General features: G+C 45.1%; 1 protein-coding gene across 1 annotated transcript in view; it reads left to right on the top strand.

Moving 5' to 3' along the window:
• The first annotated feature begins 526 nt into the window (after positions 1 to 526).
• The window catches only part of ETNK1 (ethanolamine kinase 1), a 409,480-nt gene continuing 386,580 nt past the window's right edge, over positions 527 to 23,426 (top strand). Inside the window, 1 exon segment of the mRNA XM_029600112.1 lies at positions 527 to 960. Coding sequence (XP_029455972.1) covers positions 814 to 960 — 147 coding nt within the window. The 5' untranslated portion in view covers positions 527 to 813.

Genomic DNA, 23,426 nt, shown 5'->3' with positions numbered 1-23,426 from the left:
TTAAGGCTTTTCTCCTATTGTATGTTTATGGGAAAAACACTTAGTAAATCAGACCCAATGTCTGCTGGTTTTAATGTGGTTTAGTGCATAGGCACCTTAAGTAGAACAGACAAGTTGTAGATGAATACCTTTTTATTGATTAATTTATTTCCTAAAATTTACCTGTTGAGTTATTTCTATATTTTCCTTAAAAAGGTTTTTAAAAATTGCCAATTCAAATTCCTTCATAGCTGGTTGCAAATTACACCATTTTAACAAATACTACTCTAACAGCATCTCTATAAAGTTTAAGAACCACAGCTGACCTAAATCCTTTCAAATGATGAGACATGACAAAATTTCAGGTACTAAGGCAGCCAGTTAGACCCAGTCTCACCGAGCCGCTTACAAGTTACAACATAGTATTAAGCATAGGCCACCTCCTCTCCTCACTAGCACTGTTTATTGGTTGGTGACATCACGCTCCCAATGACACAACCAATCAGGCCAGTCCCGGCATGCAATGGGAAGGCAGGCGCAGCTGCTCGAGAGGGGGGTTGGGAACGAAGTGGAAATTTCCGCGTCGTCCGATGCTTATAATCAGGAAGGCGCATCTTTCCTACCCTGTGCTGGTCTCTTGGAAATACGGTTTCGGAGTGTTACTAGTAGAGACTGTTTAAAGGACTATATAATTAACATCACTTGAACTCATATCAAAATCTGTATTTTATATACATAGCTATCGAAGGAAGCGTGATTCAAAGCAAAGACGGTTGTGAGAACGTAAAGGACGGATTTGTCGTTAAACGTCAGCAGTACAGTGTTGCAAGTAACATGGCCAATTACGTCCACGTCCCCCCCGGCTCCCCAAGTGTGACCAAACTAAACCTAACCGTAGAGGAGCAGGACTATCGCGAAGGTGCCCTGAGATTACTCCGAGAGCTACGACCACACTGGAAACCTGAGGCTATAACTATGCAGGTACCGTTCTCGCCCCCCTTTGCATCCACCCCCGGCTGTTTAGTTTGGACCCTTTGTGTCCACCAGCGGTGCTTTGGCTCCGAATACTCCGTCAAAGGCATAGCCGCTTTTTCGCACCGGGGAGAGCGCTTTGGATACCATGTCTATCCCCGGGGTCATGTTGGCTTTGGTTACCGCTTTCTTAGCGAGTTCCCCCTTGTGACGGTTGATTTGGGGGGGGGGATGGGAAACACAAAATATTGTATTTAGGTTGGTGAGTTGCTGCAGTGCCATAAGCATCAGAAGCAAAGCTAGAAAATAGACGTGTTACCATCTTCAGACTGCAGTGTCTGCTCTTCATTCCTCTATTTAGTCTTCGCGGAGAGAATTCTGGTTTACGCCTTGTTCGTCTGGTTTTACATACTAATGTAAAGTTGACGGTTTTTAATTCAGACCAGTAGTTGTCATCTGATGCCAGTCTTGGGCGGCTGGGAATATTCTTAGTGAAGCGAAAGCTACGCTTTTCTCCAGTTTTCTTTTACTGAATATTGATTGTTATAAAGGTGGAAAAGATCTTGGTGGATTTAAGACTTCCAAAACCGCCTTTTTTTATTTTCTTGTGTAGGCTTATAACTTAAGAAAAGGGTGGTAAATTAATTTTGAGATTTTTAGCAATTCTTTTTATCATGTGAAGCTAGGGGAAGGGCACAATCTGTCAAATATTATGTACCGGGCGAAAGCACAAAGAGAGAGCGGAGTAGAAAGCACACACATTTAGGTAATTAGCAACAAAATAATGTGCAGCAAATAATTATACTGGGCAATAACAGTTTAACAAACAAAATAGTTTTTTATTCTGTTTGTGCACAAGTATTCAATAACACAATAGACCAATGCTTATAATTGGAAGACCCCGACACGGCCATGTTTCGTGTCAGGCTGCGTCAGGGGGACCAAAGTTTTCAAAATTTGAGAATTATGGGAGCAGACGGATGTCAGCTGATTACTTAATGGTAGGTGTGCAGCTCAACTCAGGGCAGTGACTGTAACACCAAGGCGTTGAAGACACTTCGAAATATGAAGTCAACAGGGACTTTCTCATGTGTTGTTAAATCTGCAGAACCGGAAGAGTGCCATCGCTGGGACCATTGCGGGACAAAATTAACTTACAGCAAGCTGTAAATCGGACCCGAAGGTCTTCAATATTGTAGCTTATAAATTTGAAAATATTCTCATGTTTGACCGGCGGGTAAAGACTGCAACGGGAAATTATCAGAGAGGAGTCTTTGAATAGACCAGGAGGTCTTACGAATCTGTAGACGTGGATGCTATGCACTTTTGGTCGCGATGTCCCAGTCCCAGTTATTCATTAAGTACCTGTAGCTCTAAATTTTTTAATCCGTCTTCAGATCCCTCCTAGAAGAAGGTGGCATATAAAATGTTTGTAAATAATGTAAGAAATAGCATGAGTATTCAGCCTTAGGTTTAGGTATATGTGCCCAATATTCCTTCCACTATAAAGGAATGAAATAAAACCTAAGCATCTACTTTGTCGGTACATAATATTCCCAGCCCTGGGACATCGCCACCAAAAGTGCATAGCATCCACGTCTACAGATTCGTAAGACCTCCTGGTCTATTCAAAGACTCCTCTCTGATAATTTCCCGTTGTGGTCTTTACCCGCCGGTCAAACATGAGAATATTTTCAAATTTATAAGCTACAATATCGGAGACCTTCGGGTCTGGTTTACAGCTTGCTGTAAGTTAATTTTGTCCCACGATGGTACTCTTCAAGTTCTGCATATTTAACACATGAGAGAGTCCCTGTTGACTTCATATTTTAAAGTGTTTTCAACGCCTTGGTGTTAGTCACTGCCGTGAGTTGAGCTGCACACCTACCATTAAGTAATCAGCTGACATCAGTCCGCACCCATAATTCTCAAATTTAGAAAACTCTGGTCCCCCTGACGCGAAACACAACCATGTCGGGGTCTTCCAATTATAAGCATTGGTCTAGTGTGGTATTGAATACTTGTGCACAATCGATGTATGCACAAACAGAATAAAAAACTATTTTGTTAAACTGTTATTGCCCAGTATAATTATTTGCCGCACATTATTTTGTTGCTAAATATTATGTACAGACATAAAGTAGATGCTTAGGTTTTATTTCATTCCTCTGTAATAGAAGGAATATTGGGCACTCATACCTAAACCTATGGCTGAATACTCATGCTATTTCTTACATTATTTACAAACATTTGATATGCCACCTTCTTCTAAGAGTGATCTGAAGACAGATTACAAATTTAGAGCTACAGGTACTTAATGAATAGATTTTTTTTTTTTTTTTTTGCATTCTCACCTGTAGTTTGAGAGAATTTCTTGTTTCTCTGGGTCAATCTTGTCATGTTTAAGACACACCTACGTTAACAAAAATGTGTGGCACTCCATTCGCCATGGAGAGGATTCCTCTGATCAAAAGAAGAGCTAGGAAGAACTGAAAGGCTGTACAGTCTCTCTTCAAAATTTTAAATCAGAGGGGATGAATAGATTCATGAACCTGACACAATAGATGGGCTCCCTTTATATACAATTGCCGGAGAAGTCTGTATGATGTAGACAGCTGGCTCATAGGCCCAATGCAGAAATCTGCTGCATTTCAGCGCACAGTTTTAATGCTTAGAGTACTTTTTTTGTTTTTGTTTTTTTTTTAACTCTTGAGGCAGCACACTAATGATATGCTAATACGTGAGTTAAAACAAAAAGAAAAAGCTCATTCCCTGTACGTACCAGGATCAGTCCAGACTCCTGGGTTTTGTCTCCCCTCCTGCAGATGGAGACAGAGATGTTTTGACACTCTGCCCTATATCCTGAGGTGCCACCTACAGTCCGTCAGTATTTCTCTGTCTCCAGCAGATGATGGAGGTGCAAAACCTACAGTCTGTGCTGTTACTTAGTGTAGGAATAAGGAAGGTTATAGCCTAGACAGATAGTTAGCATTTAAAAAAATAAATAAAGAGAGATAAATTTGCTAATATTCCTTTGAAAAGGAGACGGTCTTCAGCCTCCCAGGGTGTTGCTAGGTCCTGAGGGGTCCATCCCCCTGGTTGTAGAGGCAGCTGCGGAGGAGGGTTGAGAACCCTGTTGCCAGCTAAGTGCAGTACTGGGGGTGATACCCGGGAGCCCGGCTCACTCCCCCCCAGTAGGACCAGTTTTCATTTTTTTTGCCTTTTCTTCTTTCTGGACTCTCCCATTCCTTGCGGTCACGTTTGGGCGCCTCGCTTTCCGTTTTGCCGCTATTTTGTCGTTTTTTTCAGAGGGGGAAACTTGTAGTTTTCTTGACAAGAAAATGCCACGGAGAACCGCGTGTTGAGCATGTGGCACCGCATGAGCAAGGCTCTCGCGGGACGGCCTGTGTTCCAGTTGACTCTCAGGTGGAGAGGGAGCCTCCACAACCCCCGGGAGGGTCGTTCTGTGGGTCCAGACTGTCTCTGGAGCCTTCAGGGAGCTGCAGCCCCCTTCTCTCGGCCCATTCCCGCTGAGCGCAGGAATGGGCGCCATTTTGGATTTGCTCACGGCAGCAAGCTCAGCGGCGCTTACAGGGGAGGGGAATCTCCCACCGTATTTGTCTCCACAAAAGACAGTCCCTGAGGCGCAGCGGATATCCCCGAGGGGGATAAGGATGATGCCTCTTCTGCTTGTTTTTCATCTGATTTTGTGCTTTTGTTGCACAGGGCCTTTAAGGCCAGGAAAGCAGGGAAAAAGAGGGCGCTTGACGACAGGTCCCTCTTATCGGACCCACCAGCCAGGCCTAGGAAGCGTTCCAAGCCTGTTGAGGACACAGGGCATTCTAAGTTAAAGCAGCCCTTAAGGTTAAGGACACCTCAGGCTGTTTCAGATTCTTCTTCAGATTCTGAGGATCTAGAGTTACCATCCCAGCCCCTGAGGGGGGTTTATGGGGACACGGATCAGATGCAGGGAGCTCTGCATGTGTCCCATGGGGTGGACGGAGACGACCCGAAGATGGTACGGCTTTTTCAGAAGGAGGAGATGAGTTCTCTCATTCCCGCTATTTTAGGGGAATTGGGTATCGAGGCTCCCCATGCAGAGTCCAAGCTAGGGTGTACTGACCCAGTGTTAGGCCTGTGGGGGCCACCTTCGTCATTTCCCATTTCATTTTTTGGCCACGGATTGCTTTTCCAGGAATGGGACACCCCGGACGTAGGACTGAAGGTTTCCAAGGCGATGGATAAGCTATATCCTCTACCAGAGGAGGCTTTAGATCGTCTTAAAGTAACCAAGGTGGATGCGGCGGTGTCTGCTGTCACAAAAAAGACCACCATCCCGGTCACTGGTTAGACGGCCCTCAAGGACTTACAAGATCACAAGCTGGAGCTTCAGCTCAAGAAGATTTGAGGTCTCAGCGCTTGGAGTCTGAGCAGCTATGTGTAGCAATTTTTCTTTACAAGCGGGCCTTCGCTGGGTGCAACAACTGCAGGCCAATGATTCGCTATCGGAGGGGGAAAGCCCTCCAGGCTGGGCGACTTGAGGCTGTCATTGCTTATAGTATGGATGCCCTTTATGATTTACTTCACACATCTGCCAGGACCATGGTATCCGCTGTCTCTGCACGTCATCTTTTGTGGTTAAGAAACTGGTTGGTGGATGTTTCTTCAAAATCTCAGCTGGGATATCTGACTTTTAAAGGCAAGCTGCTGTTCTGCAAAGAACTGGAGGACCTGATTCAGTCTCTGGGAGAGAATAAAGTTCATTGATTGCTGGAAGATAGGCCGAAGCAGAGAGGTTCTTTTTCTTCCAAGTCTCGATTTTGTGGGGGTCGGAGTGGGTGCCCACTTCCTCTTTGGCAGAATTCCAACAGACAGCAGTCATGGTCTCAGTCCTTTCGTGGGCAACGTTTCGGTAGACCTGGTAACACCCAGTCTACACAGGGCAGAAAGCCTTCACAATGATGGGCGGCCTTCCATTCCTCAGTTCCGGTAGTAGGGGACAGATTGTCTCTGTTTAGCTAATGATATGCTAATACATGAGTTTAAAAAAAAAAAAAAAAAAAAAAAAAAAAGCTCATTGACTAAAATGCACATCCAGCACAGGCTAAACGCACATGGTGAACCATGGCTTGATACCGGATAAGTCAGTACTTAACCTGCTGAAGTGTTCCTGAATTTTTTTGTTAAACTTTTTTGGTGGTTTTAAATGTATTCCATTTGTGAGCTAGAGTTAAGTTTGAAGCATTAAAAAAAAAAAATCTGACTGGGTCAATGTACCTCTCTACATTGGGGGAGTACTGTTTAGTGCTCTCATTTGTATGAGATTTCCATCAAAGACATTATGCTGTCTTTTAATGCCCTTTCTTTTTTTAATACTTTTTTTAATCACTGGTTCAATGTAATACAAGAAGAACTTGTTTGAGAGAAAACTGAAATGCTTCAGCAGTAGACTATAAGCCAAAGTTATATACCAAGAAGTAACAATGCATTGTCAAATAACCCCCATGAATTAGAAATAAAGGGGGGAACAGAAGACCTAATTGAGTGGAAGATAAAAAAAGAAAAAAAGGAAGAGGAAAAAACTTCCACTTTACATTATAACATGACTGTACTATGAATTTAACTAATTGTAACTAGCAAGAGAATCTAAATATATAAATTTCACATTGGAATGTTTCATTATATGTTTGCAAGGATAACGAATAACAAGTTATGTGTCGAGAGCAAAGACTTTCTTTTTTTATAATTTATATCTTTATTAAATTTCAATCATCATGATTACAATTTCTACAATAAATCAAGTAAATATTGCAGACCGTAGGAATACAAAGGAAATGCGTTTGCAAAAAGAAAAGAAATTTCTTAGTGTGCTCTATTTAACCTATAAGGGGAGCCGCTATACAATAATCTCTCAAAACATACAATTATACAGGATAGGAGAACCCTTTAATTTATTGATCCACATTTGTTACTGAAACTTGATTCAATTTATCCAATTCCTTATTTAAAATTTTTTCCATATGTTCAGGCAGAGAAAAAATAAACTTATTCCCTTGGTAATTCACAAAACATCGGCAGGGGAACTTTAAATAAAAAGTTGCCCCTAACTCCAATGTTTTTGCTTTTAACAAAAGAAACTGTTTTCTACGACCTTGAGTGGTCCTAGAAACATCAGGGAAAGTGTAAACTTTTTGTCCGCAAAATAATATTTCCCTATTTTTTAGGGATTTTTCAAATATTAACTCCTTATCCTTTTCCTGGACGAAAGAGACAAACAAAGTTGTCCTTCTATTTATTATATCTAAGGAATCCTCCAAAAAAGTTGAAATTCCAGGTGACTGTATATCCTCCAGCCCCCCCCCCTGCTTTTTCAACAACCTTAATGGGAAAGTAATAAATTTTGGAGATAAGGGGGATATCCTCATTTCTACAAGACAGATTTTCTTTAAGATATTTAACAAACATCTCATATGGAGATAACAATCTTGTATAAGGAAAATTGACAAATCTTAAATTCTTAATCCGCATCAAATTTTCCAGATTCTCGATATCATTATGTAACATTATGTTATCAGAAACACGTACTGTTTCCACACTCTGTATATTTTGAACTTTTGTTGACAAATTATTTACCTTCACATCCATATCTATTAACTTTCTCCCATGTTCATCTATTGTAACCTTATTGTTATTAACCATCATTGAAAGGGAGGAGTTCATCTGAGTAACATTAGAGTCAAGTTTCAATAACATCCTCCAAAGATCCCCAAGCGTAACTTTGGATGCATCCAGATCCACCATCTGGGTGCTTACTTGTAGTGGAGATAGAATTCCACATACACCTTCCTGCTGTAAGGAAGACAAATGCTGTAGAGACTCTATACCTTCCTCTTTGGGAGGGATGTCCTCTCTACTTACGTCTGCAGAGTCATTTCCCGTGGTTCTGTCCACGGCCACTGCTCCTGGGGGTTGGGAGGGTGTGGGTCCTTGGCCAGGACTTAAGGAGACTTCAAAGGAGTCTCCTCCTCCGTCCTCTGTTGGCTTATTGAGTTTACTGAGTATAGTATCCATCGGGCCGATCCTCGGGGTAACAGGGGAAGATGTATAAGCCCTGGCCTTCCTTTTGCGCCCCATAAATACCAATATATTCCAGCAGCAAATATCCAAACTATGGCAGTCAAAGGCGGTCAAAGCCGGTCTAAGCCACGCGCGCCCGGCTTAGGCGACGCGGCGACTAGCGCCGCTACTCACGTGGTTTTGAAGCCCCGGATCAGGCAGGTGACTCCCGGCACTCACAGCTGCGAGCAGTTTTTAATTTCGCCGCCGCCTGCACGACTCCAGCGGTCCTCCACTCTCCCTGGTTCGGCTCCAAGGTACTCCAGCACTCACGGGGTTTTGAAGCCCCGGATCAGGCAGGTGACTCCCGGCACTCACAGCTGCGAGCAGTTTTTAATTTCGCCGCCGCCTGCACGACTCCAGCGGTCCTCCACTCTCCCTGGTTTGGCTCCCGAGAGCAAAGACTTTCTAACGTATATCAAGAAATTCCTTCCTCTATAATCGTGACTTTTTTGATATCTAGATCTTCTGACCATAAAATATTATTTATTCCTTTGTAATAAGCAATCTTAATGCCGAGTTTCGATCTTGTGGAAACAATTTAACCAAGAGAGTCCCAGAACTTGTAACTTGAGCTTCTGTCGGGGATTCTGAAAATCCAGTCAAATCCATGTCTGCTCCTTGACCATGGCCGTGTAATACTTCTCTAGGATTAGTTGAAAGTTAATAAGCTTTAACAATAGGTTGTATAGCATCAACAGGAATTTTAAAAACTTCAAGCATATTTTTTTTTTTTTTTAATTTCCAGCAGTGATATTAGATCCAAATCAGGAAAATTTAGTGCACTCAAATTAAGATAATCAAGAGAATTTTCAATATTTTCTAATTTTGTAGCATTTACCAAGTCACACTGAATTAAGTTCACTTATGTATTCTGTAAGATACCGACATGTTTGTCTAAATCTTCCATTTCTTTCTTTTGAGTAGAAAGTGCAATTTCAGTTGGTTGCATAAGGAAATTATCTGAGGTAGCATCCACGAGAAAATATTGACTTCTCCAGGGCTGACCCGACTGAATTTGTGGTTTCTCTCATGGCTGCATGGTAAATAGATCTTGCCATAACTTAATTACTAGAAGCTTGTAGAGAGAACTTGCTTCCAGCTACCTCCTTTCCACTTACTGGGATTGAGGTCTGGACCTGCAAGTTCACTGCGGCATCTTGTTCCAGTGAAGTGATGCCAAAATCTTGTACCAGGAACACAACCTTGTCTGGGGAAAAGTCCTTTAACACAGAACGAAATCTTCCCAGATACTGCTGCTGCAACCGCCCACGTGACTGTAAGGAGTCTCTTCTTGATGACATCCAAAGAGGGGAAGGAAGATTCTTGGCATTCCAGGGCTTAGTGAAGACTCAATGTCCAGCACAGTTCCTGTTCGCTCTGCAATGGAACCAGCACCCAAAGAAACATTGGAAGTTTGGGTGAGAAACTAATCTATTTTAGGCTGTAGGGGTCCATTCAGGATATTGCCCTTGTGCTTGATATTTGGAATTAGTATATCAAGCAAAGAAGAAATTGATGAGGCGTTCAAATACTACATTCTCTCACAGGGCCAATATCTCCCCCCCCTCCCCGCCCCCCGAATGCACATTCTCTGCGTGCAGAACTTGCTGCATCGACATTAAGTCTTGAGCGCAGAAAATGCTCATTGAAGTTCAGCAAAAAGGTGCGTTCGAATGGTTTCTGAAAGGGTTGTAACTACCGATCCGTTTAGGTTATCCCCAAGCCTTATATATTAACACAGCAAAATTTTTACTGGGTGAGGAGCCTTCTTGAAAATTCAGGCAATGCTGCTTGGTATGTTTTGCTTTTGAACTTGGCCATAGAAACAGTCCTGTGCTTTTTCCCTCTGCATATCCATACCCCATACCATAAAAGTCAAGTCCCAAGTTGGTTGTCTTCTGAATCGTATTTTCCTTCTCAAAGCTGAGACTTTAGCTGCAGCATTCAGCTGCCAGAGCTGCTGCTCACAGCACTCAAAATGCGTATATCCAGCGCTCCATACTCTCTCTGATGCTCTTAATGTAAGACAGGCTGGAGAAGATGTATGAGTCCCTGCTATCCATGCCTGCATGCTGCCCATTAATTACCACAAATTGGGGATCATATTGCAGCTAGGAAGAAGCGGCATGTTTGATTTATATTCTGCCTTTCAGGCACTTCAAAGTGGATTATGTTCAGCACTGTAGGTATCTCCTTGTTCCCAGAGGGCTCATACTTTATATTTTGTACCAGAGGCAATGGAGGGTGACGCAACTTGCCCAAGTTCACAAGGAACGGTATCAGGATTTCAGCCTTGGCTTCCCAGGTTTGCAGCTCTCTGCTCTAACTACTAGACAACTCTACTAGCAAGAGTCACTGCTGGTGTCTTTTTTTTTTTTTTTGCTATGAGGTGGCTTAGATCTGAGCATTAGGCAGAGGTGCATTTTCCTTGGCTTACTGAAACACTGATCTTGAGTATCCAGCAAGTTTATAATATAACTGAGTTGCTGGTTTTTGTTAGAGCTTTTGGCTCATCCATTTCTTTTTTTGTCTACCCATGGAAGACTACCCATATTGAAATGCTGAAAGAGGGGAAGCATCCTGGAGATATCTTCCTCCTGTTTCAGGAGGGACCTGGCCAGAGGACTCCTGTGTCATGGCACTTCCCTGACCCCGGTGACGTCATCAGTTAGTGCCCAAGGAGCTACTTTTGGGTGGCTTTTGCCTGCATGATTCATGGGTAGGAAAAGGACCAAAATTTTGACATCTACTCCGGGTTCGACTGCGGTGAGAGGCCCCATGGACACACATTTTGTTGTGGCAAAGAAGACACATCAGGCAGGATTCGTGGTGAAGGCACCCGGGAAGGTTCCTCTCCCTCCTCCTTCCCCGGTGCTCCTTTTATTGTACATTATCCATAGCATACAGATGTGCCATAACATCATTGGCTCTTGTAAATACATGCATCATATTATTGGCTGTTACAGCATTTTTACCATACATGTCTTTTCCTGGCCTTTTGCTGACTACGTGCAAGCGGGCAGTGTATTCAGGCAGGGAGGGGAGAGGTCACAAGCTGGACATGAGGCAGTTGAGATGTGTTAACCTATCTGCCTAAGTGTGACAGCCACATAAGAGGAAGTAGGCCAAGAGCAGTTTCGTGGGCTGCTAAAGCTTGCACTATATATGTGTATGTCTGGTGCAGGAAACCTGTCTACGTGCAGACAGGTTTCCTGTCTTTTAGCTAGTGGCAGTGGGGGTTGTTTACAGGCTAGAGCTTACGGCGGTTGGGATGTGGCAATCCTGCTGCGCTCAGCGTAGGCCCGAGAAAAGGGAAGTTAGATGTGTTGATGGCTGGCAGACCACGTCAGGGGTTAACGCTATCAGGAGCAAAGCTCATAATTCCCCACATCTCACCTTTTCTGTTTTTATTTAAGCAGCATAAAGAATATCTCTGTATCCAGGCTAAGATCGAGGTTTCAGAACGGATATGAGATTGGGTATGCACTGAATGCAGCAGCACAGGCAAATAAGCAAGACAATTACAATTATTACAATAGGAATAATTCGTTTGAGACCACCGATATCAGGAAGCCAGGACCATAGCCAGTCCCAGGGAGATATTGGTGTTCTGTCTGATAGAGGTGCATCAGCAATCATGGTCTCCATCTGCTCTATGGTATGTGTGAGATTTGCTTTATAATCTGATATGTATACACAGCAATGAGATCCAATTAAGGCACAGACACCACCCTTTGAAGCTAAGACGGTGTCTAAGGCATAGCGGTTCTGTAATGCTACCTCTATAACAGGGGTCAGGAACCTTTTTGGCTGAGAGAGCCATAAACGCCACATATTTTAAAATGTAATTCCATGAGAGCCATACAATATGTTTAAAACTAAATTTATTTATTTTATTTAACTTCTTTTACTATACCGACACTCAAGACCAGGTCTTATCGTACCGGTTTACATTAGAACAAGGGGAAAAATCAATTAACGTATAAGTGGAAAAGAGAAGTTACATTAAAACAGGGAGAGTAAAAACATGGATGTCGGAAGATAGGACAGAATTAAGTAATTGAACAATAAGTTAACAAAATTACAAACTATAAATTAACATAAAACAATAAATTAATAATACAGAAAACATGGATTATAATCAGCGGAAATATACATGGAAATATATATATATGGAATATATACAGCTGGAATATACATGTTATGTCAGATGGGAGGAGTGGCGGGGGTGAGGGAAAAGGGTGGGTTGAGGTTGCGAGTGGAAAAGGGAAAAAAGTGAAAAAAGTTTGGGAGTGCGGGGAGGGAGAAGGGTGGGTTGGAGGGTGAGAGAGAGTTGGTTAATATGGAATCCTTCAACGATAGGCTTGTGTGAACAGCCAGGTTTTAAGTTTTTTTCTGAAGGTTAAATGGCATTGTTCCTGGCGTAAGTCTTGAGGAAGCGAATTCCAATGTAGGGGACCTGCTGTTGAAAAAGCTCGCTTGTGGATGGAGTTGTGAACTGATGATTTGTTGGGAGGGGCCTTGAGCTTACTTTTGTAGGCAGTTCTTATTGGTCTTGAAGATGTAAGTAGTTCCAGAGGGAAGGTGAGTTGGAGAGAGGATTGTTGGTAGACCGATTTGTGGATGATAGTGAGAGCTTTGAACAGTATTCTATGTTGAATAGGAAGCCAATGTAAGATTTTTAGGATAGGTGTGATGTGGTCCTTGCGCCGTGTGTTTGTAAGGATCCTGGCTGCTGCGTTTTGCAGCATCTGTAGAGGTTTGGTCGAAGAGGCGGGGAGACCGAGTAGAAGAGCGTTGCAATAGTCAATCTTTGAAAACAGTATTGCTTGAAGCACAGAACGGAAATCCTGGAAGTGTAAGAGCGGTCTTAGATGCTTCAGGACCTGTAGCTTGAAGAAACATTCTTTAGTTGTAGCGTTAATGAATTTTTTGAAATTCATTCTGGAGTCAAGGGTGGCCCCAAGGTCTCTGACATGGCTTGCTAGTGGGGTTATTGTGTTATTAGTGAAGGGGTGGTTATCGCTAGGGGAGATAACCAGGAGTTCCGTTTTGGACGTATTTAGGACCAGGTTGAGATTCGTGAGAAGCTGGTTGATGGCATGTAGGCAGTCGTTCCAGAAATTTAGAGTTGAGGAGATGGGGTCCGAGATGGGGATTATGATTTGCACATCGTCTGCGTATATAAAATGGGTGAGGTTGAGGCTCTTGAGCAGCTGGCATAAAGGAAGTAGGTATATGTTAAACAGGGTAGGGGACAGAGAAGAGCCCTGTGGTACTCCTTGTTTTGATGGGACGGGGTGGGATTCTTTGTCGTTTATTTTAACTTTGTAGTGCCTGTTGTTCAGAAAGGATTTAAACCAGAGCAGTGCAGAGCCAGAGATGCCTATTTCCATTAGACGGCTGATGAGGATGTTGTGATTTACCGTGTCAAACGCCGCAGAAATATCGAGTAGGGCTAGGAGGTAAGATTGTCCCTTGTCAAGGCCCATCAGGATGGTGTCCGTTAAAGAAAGAAGGAGGGATTCTGTGTTTAGGCGTTTCCTGAAACCGAATTGAGAAGGGTATAAGATATTGTGGGAGTCCAAGTAGTCGGTGAGACGGAAGTTGACAAGTTTTTCCATTATTTTAGCTATAAAAGGTAGGTTTGCGATGGGGCGGAAATTTGCTGGGTTGGCTGGGTCCAGATTGGGTTTTTTTAGTAAGGGTTTCAGCGAAGCAATTTTTAAGGAGTCAGGGACAGATCCTTGATTGAGGGAACAATTTATGATGTCTGCCAGAGATCTGGCAATGGTGTTAGGAATGGTGAGGAGAAGTTTGGTTGGTATTTGGTCTAGAGGGTGAGATGAGGGTTTCATTTTCTTGATAATCGATTCTATTTCCAGGGATGATGTAGGTTCAAGAGATACTAGCGTCTGTTTAAGAATAGTAGAGGATGGATTTTGGCTAGGAGTTTGGCTGGGGGGTTGTAAGGCTATTGATGATTTGTTGGATGTTGCCAGTGGGCCAAGTAGGTTTTTGACTTTGTTGTCAAAGAAAATCGCCAACTCTGTAGATTTGTTTTGGGCTTCTTCTTCTGAGAAGGTAGGGGAAGTGGGAGTGGTGAGGGCTGCCACATATGAGAAGAGCGTTTTCGGGTCGTATAGGAAACCGTGTATTTTTTTGGCATAAAAATCTCGTTTGGTGCGGGTGATCGATGTTCTGTAGAAGCTCATTGCTGTTTTGTAAGTAGCCAATGATGTGGGGGAGGGGTCTTTCCGCCAGCGTAGTTCCTTGTGTTGTAGGTCTTGTTTGAGTTTTCTTAATTCCGTAGAGAACCAGGGTTTTTTGTTCGAGCGTGCTGGGTTGATAATTTTTGAGGATAATGGGCAAATTGAGTTTGCTACTGCGTGTGTGATTGTTTGCCAGGAATTAATTGCGGTATCAGCATCTGTGAAGTCCAGTTTGGATAGGTCTTTGGCAAGGCTGTTGTTGAGTGCGTCCATTGAACAAGGTTTCCTGAATTGGATGGAGGATTTGGAAGCAACAGGGGTCTGTTTTGATTAATGGCTAGTTTTGTAACTATCAACGAGTGGTCTGACCAGGGGATGGGGGAGCAGGAAGGTGGGGAGATGGGCGAGATGGTTTCATTAGTGAATATCAGGTCAAGCGTGTGGCCTGCCTTGTGGGTGGGATTATTTATGATTTGATTGAATCCCATAGCCTGGAAGGAGGAAAGTAGGGCTTCGCAATTGGAAGATGGGGAGGGAGAATCAACATGGATGTTGAAATCTCCTAAAATGATAGCGGGTAAGATGGAGTCGATATGTTTGGCTATAATTTCGATGAGTGGAGAGGGGTCGGCTTCTAGGAGCCCTGGGGGGGCGTAAATAAGGCAGATTTGGAGTTGGGAGGATTTGAATAATCCGATTTCTAATTTAGTCGTAGATTTGAAGGCTTGTTGAGTTAGTCTTAATTCTTTTTTTGTGATTAACATTATTCCACCCCCTCTTTTTTTAGGTCTGGGGATAGAGAAGACGTCATATTGTTGTATTGGTAGTTGGTTGATTATGGCTGTATCAGTGTTTTTCAGCCATGTTTCGGTAATGGCACAAATGTCCGGTTGAGAGTCTAGGAGATGGTCGTTGAGCAAGTGAGATTTTTTTGAGAGTGACTGTGAGTTTAGAAGGCTTAAGGTTATTAAGGATAGACCTAGGAATTGTGTTATTGGGGAGATCATGATTGGAATCAGAGATCTCTTTGAGCGTAGATTGAGTAATGGTGCGTTAGCTCTGGTGGGGATTGAGCGAGGGATAATCGGAATGGAGAAGGTTTGTAGCATGTTAATGTCTTTTTTGGATGTAGGTTGATGCTGGATGCTGGAGTGGCTGGATGCTGGAGAGGCTGGATGCTGGGGTGACTGAATGAATGCTGGATGCTGGGGTGACTGGATGAATGCTGGATGCTGGAGAGGCTGGATGCTGGGGTGACTGAATGAATGCTGGATGCTGGATGAATGCTGGATGCTGGAGAGGCTGGATGCTGGAGAGGCTGGATGAATGCTGGATGCTGGAGAGGCTGGATGCTGGGGTGACTGGATGAATGCTGGATGCTGGAGAGGCTGGATGCTGGGGTGACTGAATGAATGCTGGATGCTGGAGAGGCTGGATGAATGCTGGATGCTGGAGAGGCTGGATGCTGGGGTGACTGAATGAATGCTGGATGCTGGAGAGGCTGGATGAATGCTGGATGCTGGAGAGGCTGGATGCTGGGGTGACTGGATGAATGCTGGAGTGGCTGGGTAAAGGATAGAAGCTGGAATGGGTTAGCGCTTATAAGGAGAGGGTGGGGTAGTTGATGGAAAGTAGCGACGGTTGCTTCTATGGCCCCTTAGTTGCGAGATTCCAGGGGCCGACGCCGACTGCGCAGGGAGGCCGACCTGGGCTGAGGGAGTATCGTGGGATGGTGGGGCAGGAGGAGTATAATGGCTGCCAATACGAGAATCGTGGTTCTGCTGCTATTCAGGTGCGCACGAAGGGGCACACAAAGGGGCAGGCCCCTTTGTCGTGCTCCTTCGGCGCGCGACGCTCGGCGCGTGACGCCTAGTAGGGTGTGCAGTTAAAGCCTAGCCGGGCTGTAGCTGGTTGGCTGGCTTCTGGTTGAGGGTGGGCCTTGTCGCGTTTCGCGGGTTTGTTTTATTCGTTTTTCGCCGCGTTTCCTCCTATGGCTTTGGGCCTCGGCGCACGCGGCTGGCGTTGGGGTCCCCCGGGTGGGGAGGCCGTGTACTGACCTGACCTTCCCCCGGTGGGGCTCCGGCGCCGGTCGCGCAGGTCTCCGGTCGCGGCGTGGACAAGGGGCGAAATGGCGCCTGCAGCCTAGCTTTAAAGCCCAGCCGGGCTGTAGCTGGTTGGCTGGCTTCTGGTTGAGGGCGGGCCTTGTCGCGTTTCGCGGGTTTGTTTTATTCGTTTTTCGCCGCGTTTCCTCCTATGGCTTTGGGCCTCGGCGCACGCGGCTGGCGTTGGGGTCCCCCGGGTGGGGAGGCCGTGTACTGACCTGACCTTCCCCCGGTGGGGCTCCGGCGCCGGTCGCGCAGGTCTCCGGTCGCGGCGTGGACAAGGGGCGAAATGGCGCCTGCAGCCTAGCTTTAAAGCCCAGCCGGGCTGTAGCTGGTTGGCTGGCTTCTGGTTGAGGGCGGGCCTTGTCGCGTTTCGCGGGTTTGTTTTATTCGTTTTTCGCCGCGTTTCCTCCTATGGCTTTGGGCCTCGGCGCACGCGGCTGGCGTTGGGGTCCCCCGGGTGGGGAGGCCGTGTACTGACCTGACCTTCCCCCGGTGGGGCTCCGGCGCCGGTCGCGCAGGTCTCCGGTCGCGGCGTGGACAAGGGGCGAAATGGCGCCTGCAGCCTAGCTTTAAAGCCCAGCCGGGCTGTAGCTGGTTGGCTGGCTTCTGGTTGAGGGCATTTTATGTAAGATCCCACTTTTAATGTACAATAAGTCTCTGAAAATATTACACCAGGCCTTAAGACACCAATACATCTCCTATTAGGAAAACGGACCAAGTCAGGCTGCTATAAAGTCCTACACAGAAACAACACGCCAGCAGAAAACCTCACCTGAATCACGTGCTGTTCCTCACCTAACATAGAATAAAGAGACCAAAACGCATAACAAGAAGCATGCAGAAAAAACTGAATTGGAAACTGCAACAAGCCAGAGTCTCTGTATGCAGTGTAACAAAGGAAAAAAGAAACATCACCCATCCTTATAAAACAAATCAAGAAATATAAAATCATCAGCAGTAAAACTGTACTAACAAAAAGAACATATTTCGAAACAGCTGATGAGAGGAATATCCAATAATTAAAACTCATATAAAACATTTCCAGATACCAACAAAATATTTCAAAATAGCAGACACAAAGATCCAGTAATGAAAAATAATAAGGATACAAACATTTTTTTGCTCTGCATACCTGGGAATGTTTGATATCCAGGTGTCCTGAGATTGTTCTGAATTAGCAGGAGGTGGGGTGGTTTGCTTGGAACTTTCTCCTCTCTGTCACATACCAGCGCTCTCTCTCACACTGGCTCTCAATGACACACCTATACACACATGCTCTCAGTACTCACATATACACATGTTTTTTCTCACTCACTTATATAGGCTCTTAATTACACATTTACACACATGCTGTCTATCTTTTCACGCTTACACACACACAGGCTTTCAATCACATAAATACATGCTGTCTTTTTCTCTCACACACAGACTCTCATTCACATGCTTACAAACATGTCCTCTCTTTCTCTCATTTACACACAGGCTCTCAATCACATACTCACATGCTCCCTCACCTAAATCAGCTCTCAATCACACACAGACACACATGGTCTCTCTCTCTCATTTAAACACAGGCTCTCAATCACATACTCACATGCTCCATCACCTAAACCAGCTGTCAATCAGACACAGACACACATGATCTCTCTCTTACTTATACACACAGGCTCTTAATCATACATACACATGATTTCTCTCACACACAAAGGATCTCAATCATACACACATACTCTTTCACACAAACAGGTTTTCAATCACAAACTTACACATACAGGTTCCCAATGGTAAACTTACATTCATGCTCTCTCTCTCACAGGCAGGCTCTCAATCACAGACATACTCTCTTTCACATACACAGGCTCTCAATCATTCACATACATGCAATCTCACTCACACACACAGGATCTCAAACACACACGCTTGCTCGCTCATTCACTCTCTCTCTCCCCCACCCCCACCCCAGGAACTCGCGGCAGCAGCCTCCTCCCAACACTAACCTCCTTCATTTTCAGCCCTCGCGGAGGCGGAGTCCCATCGGCCGCGGTTGAAACTCTTCATTTTCCTCCGAGCCGCGCTGCAGTCTACTTCCCACAAGCGTGGCCTCTTCTTCTCGCGCAGGCACCCGATGCTCACCACTTCCTCTTCCGGGCCGCGGGAAGAAGAGAGCACGCCGGTGCCGCTCAGCACGCCGGTGCCGCTCAGTGGTGAGCATCGGCGTGCTCTCTTCTCCTCCTCCCCCCCCCCCCGCGGCCCGGAAGAGGAAGTGGTGAGCATCGGGTGCCTGCGCAGGAAGAAGAGACCACACTAGCGTGGTCTCTTCTTCCGCGCAGGCACCCGATGCTCACCACTTCCTCTTCCGGGCCGCGGGGGGGGGGGAGGAGGAGAAGAGAGCACGCCGGTGCCGCTGACTCCAGCTGTCCCGCCGCGTTCCGCCCGGGCTGACAGCATTTTAAGCCCGGGCGGCGGAGGACCGGGGAGCAACTGGGTCAGCGGGGAACCGCGAAGTGTGGCGACACTTGTCTGCGAGCCAGATGCAGCCCTCAAAAGAGCCATATCTGGCTCGCGAGCCATGGGTTCCCGACCCCTGCTCTATAATCTGAGAAACTTCTGTTGTGAGTAGATTTAATGCATGGACTGTGATTAAATAGAGCAGTTGTCCAGTTAGCTAGGATGTGTAAGTCTCTGTAATTCATAGCTGTTCCCATTGGGGGAAACAGGCTTCTAGCTACCTGGGTTTCTGTATACTTATCTATGGGACTCTTGATCGCCTCCCTTTTGTTACGGAGTCTTGCTTTAGGTAAATTTTTGACTGCATAGTATGAGGGGAGGATGTAGCCTATAGTGCATCTGCCTCTCCATCTGGGGGGAATGTGCATATATGCTCTACGCCCGCATAACATCCAAATGTTCCCTATCTGGTTAGTGGACCAGTTACGGGGCTGTTTTGACTTGTTCTACCATTGCGGATACATATTCACACAAGCTAAATTGCCCGTCTGAGAATTTTTCTCCTCTTTCACACCTTTTTGTTTCTCCCACTGAACATCCTGAGATCAGCCAATTGCACATATAATGGGTAAAGCTATGCAAGTATTCTGTGATATTTTTTGAGAATTCTGGGTGTGCTGTTACATTAGAGTACAATCTGATCATGACTTCTTTTAATACAATGGTTCGGCTACAATATGGATATTTTCCCACCTGAAGCCCCATACCATCCCCTGGATCATATTCCCAACAAACTGCAGCAGTCTCTTGAATACGGCTACCGATGGGTAATATGGTGGTATCAACTGGAGAGTTAAGGGGATACCTTCCTCTCGGCCAAGGGTAAGTAGTCCATCCTGTAAGATTAAATGGCACTGCATGCATCATTAGTCCTCCGCGGGTATGGGTCGGCATGTGTGTGCAGATCCAACAGTCTGTTCGATTCAACAGGTGTGAAAAGTTCTGTGCATCGAGGATGTACATGTTGTCCTGCCAGAGTCCTTGTTTGGAAATTGCCATAGCTGGAGAAATAAAGCAAAACAGGAGGGTGCAGAACACAATTGTTAATGAGTTGGCATTCAGGCAAGAAAAGGCAGCTAATAAGTTCTCTGGAGTTTTCTCAAGGCCTTGCTCTTCCAAGAGTTGTGCAGATTGGTGGGATAGGGCTTTGATCTGTCCCCAGGTCATGTGGTGCTGCTTTTTGCGGGGAGTCCGGTCTCTGACCTTCTGAGGGTTGTGGAGGCTCAGGGAGAAGTTGGGGATCGGGTTCTGTAGACCTTGATGCCACGCCATCCTTACACGGCTTCATACAGCAGCTCGGAACCCAAAGTGGACCTGTGGGAGCAAGCACAGCAGTACATCCACGTCCCCATGTTAACAAAGGAACGGGACCATGCCAGAAGGGTTAGGTAACATTCTATACAAAACGGATGGCTGTGGGTGACTAACCCTTGTCCTATAATGATTATCCACGGCTGTGGTCTGATTTGAATTTGATATGTTTAGATGATTTAAAGTAAACAATACTTTGTTCAGCCAGTCCTGCTTAGGGGGAAGTCCAATGGCATTCCCTGCTTTTTGTTTGTGTTTGTGAAGGGCTGTCTTAAGGGTGTGATTGGCTTGTTCCACAATGGCTTGTCCGGTGGAGTTGTAGGGTATGCCAAATATGTGCTTAATGTTCCATTGTTGGCAAAATTCAGCAAAGGAATGGCTGCTGTAAGCAGGGCCATTATCAGTTTTCAGAACTGAGGGTAATCCCATTATCGAGAGAGTTTTTATGCGGTGATTAAAAACATGTTTGGTAGCTTCCCCTTTTTGGGGTGTGGCCCATAGAAAATGCAAGAAAGTATCAACTGTTACATGCAAAAACTTCCAGGGGGCGAAGGAGGGGTATTGGGTAACATCCATCTGCTAGATTTCATTAGCACGTAAGCCTCGTGGGTTCACGCCCATGGAAGGGGCAGAGGTGACTTGTGAACATTGGGGGCATTGTTGCACAATGGCTCGGGCTTGTTCTAGTGGGATATTAAATTGTTTTGCGATAGACTTAGCATTTTGTTGGAACATGGTATGACTATTCCAGGGTGTCACAGTAAGCACTGCTTGTTTTGTGGCCGCATCTGCAACTGCATTGCCCTCAGAAATCCATCCAGGGAAAGGCTGGTGGCTTCTGATATGGGCAATGTAAAGTTGGTGTGTGCGGCTTTGGAGGGCTGACTGCAGCGTCAGAAAAAGGGAGAGCAGATTCTTGTCTAACAAGGGGGTTACATAGGCTCCAGGAAGAGAAGAAGCAACATTACAAACATACTGGCTATCAGAAATAATGTTTAAATCAGCATTCATAAAACATTGCAAAGCGAGAATGACTGCAGCTAGTTTTGCCCTTTGCGCTGACGACTGAGGTGGTGTAATTTTGGTCACTCATTTTCCCTGCACTTGCCAGGCCGCCGTCAGTGAAGACAGTCTGAGCCTGTGGTAAGGGAGCGGGCGACAGCCCTGGGTAAACTGAGAGCGGAACCTGATTGAATGCAAGGATACGGGAATCTGATGGTATATGATAGGAAATTTTACCCACATATTCTGCTAGCGCAGCTTGCAGTACTGCAGATTGACATAACATCCTTTCCCAGTGATGGGTACCTAATATAGGAAAAAAGCTGAAACTCGAATTAATCATTTTAACAATATGGAACATCTGGTAGAATAGCACAGTGCCTCCTAGTGGATGCACTATCATCACTGTATAGATGTCAACCTGGAATAAATTCAATCAATAATATTCTGAGCTGAAATGTAATGTGCAATACTAAATAATTAGAATAATTAGAACTGAAACATCAAACAGTTAATTATCAAATGAGTAGAACTTAACTCTTTTTTTTTCTCTTTTCCGTTCGCTGCACAGCACTGACAAAGGTACTTCTCTATAAGCAGTGCTCTGCCTTTTACCACATGCTAAAGCAATCCTTACTTCCCTAAGAGACAGTTTAACTCTGTGGTTAAAATGTCCTTTCAGATTCAGATATCAGTAACAAAATCTATCTTAGCTTACTTTGTCCTACAACAAAAATTGCAGTAAAAATGCAAATTCTGTGCACTGGCAATGCAAGCAATAGCTATAAAAATAAATCTGAGTAAGGGAGTCATCCTAGATCTGGTCCTATTTAACTTTGTCAAAGGGGACCATTTCACATTAAGTTTACACAGTGTCCTGTCCAAGTTTCACTACAGTTACAACGTAAGGCTCTACATACACTGGATCTTTCTCTGGGTGAGGGGCCGCTGCCACTTCCTGTGGGGAAATGCGCTCTAAGTATGCAGGCTTCCTGTAACGGAATATCAAGGCCCATGATAAACATTCCTTCCAGGTTTGCTTTGTCTGTTCCATTACTTGGTTTAGTCTGGTTTGCAACAGAGCATTGTATTGTCTCATTAGATCATTTCTCTCATGTTGGTACTGTTTTTGTTTGTAACGCCACTGTGATATCAGGACTGCGGCTTTACCGGAATCAGGAACCTTCTTAAAGGCCTTGGTCACACAGCGAGTGATCGCTGGAAAGGCAGCGGCAGGCGTCCCCACTGCTTGCTCTTCCAGCGTTGCAAATTGTCCCACCCCATAAAGTTGGTCAGGGAAATATGCTCCTCCTGAGGAAGTACCAGCCATGAGGGCTTCCCTTTGATATGCTGAGTCCCAGACCACATACTGAGCAGGGGTAAGGATCATACGGGACAGATCTTTCCAATCCTGGGAAGTGAATTTATAGCTATTCGCAATTTCCATTAACATCCCACGAGTATAGGTGGAATGAATGCCTGTTTCTTTGATGCTCTTTCGAAGTTCCCTTAAAATAGTATAAGGTAGTGCTGACCACTGATACTGAATCTCACCCTAGGCATTAGGCACCTCCGTGATGGGAAATGCTTGAATCCTTTCCAACAATTCCTCCCCTGTGAGATTTCCATTCACCTGTTCTAGATGAAACCCCATGCTGACCGCAGCACATAAATCGTTACAGGGAGCGGCGGTTTGAGATGGTAATTTACCTGGACAAATTGGTGATGCAGAATCAACGACTGTCGTAGGCAATGGCAGCTGGGGGTACAGGGAGCTGGTGGTTGGTGGGGAAGGGGCTTGCGGGTAAGGTGGAGGGAGGCTAGCTTCTTTGATTTCAGTGTCTTTAGTTTCCTGGGGTTTTTCCTCTGAGGTGGACGCAGCGGAAGCCACAGAAGCCGTGGTAGGGGCCGGTGATGTCCCCAGATATTCTATCGCTGCATTTTTGCCAGAGTAACAAATGCCTTATGGGAGCGCGCGGAGGCGTATGGAGACTGTTGCCTATCTTAATCCAATCTTGGATATCCAGAGTCCCAGCCTCTGGATACCATGGGCAAAGGCAGGCTATTTCACCTATCAATTTTTCTAAGTCCCCTAGTCTGACTTGTGCTATTTCTCCCTTGGTGACGAAATAATAATTCTTTATAATTTTTTGCAGCTCTTTTGCATGAAGCTTCTGCTGAGCTGAAAATTCTCCTCCCATACTCACGAATGTTGGGA

Source organism: Rhinatrema bivittatum, chromosome 4 (genome assembly GCF_901001135.1).
Source record: "Rhinatrema bivittatum chromosome 4, aRhiBiv1.1, whole genome shotgun sequence".
NCBI lineage: Eukaryota > Metazoa > Chordata > Amphibia > Gymnophiona > Rhinatrematidae > Rhinatrema > Rhinatrema bivittatum.
Note: the sequence above shows the minus strand (reverse complement) of the source record. Positions and strands in the feature narration are given on the sequence as shown.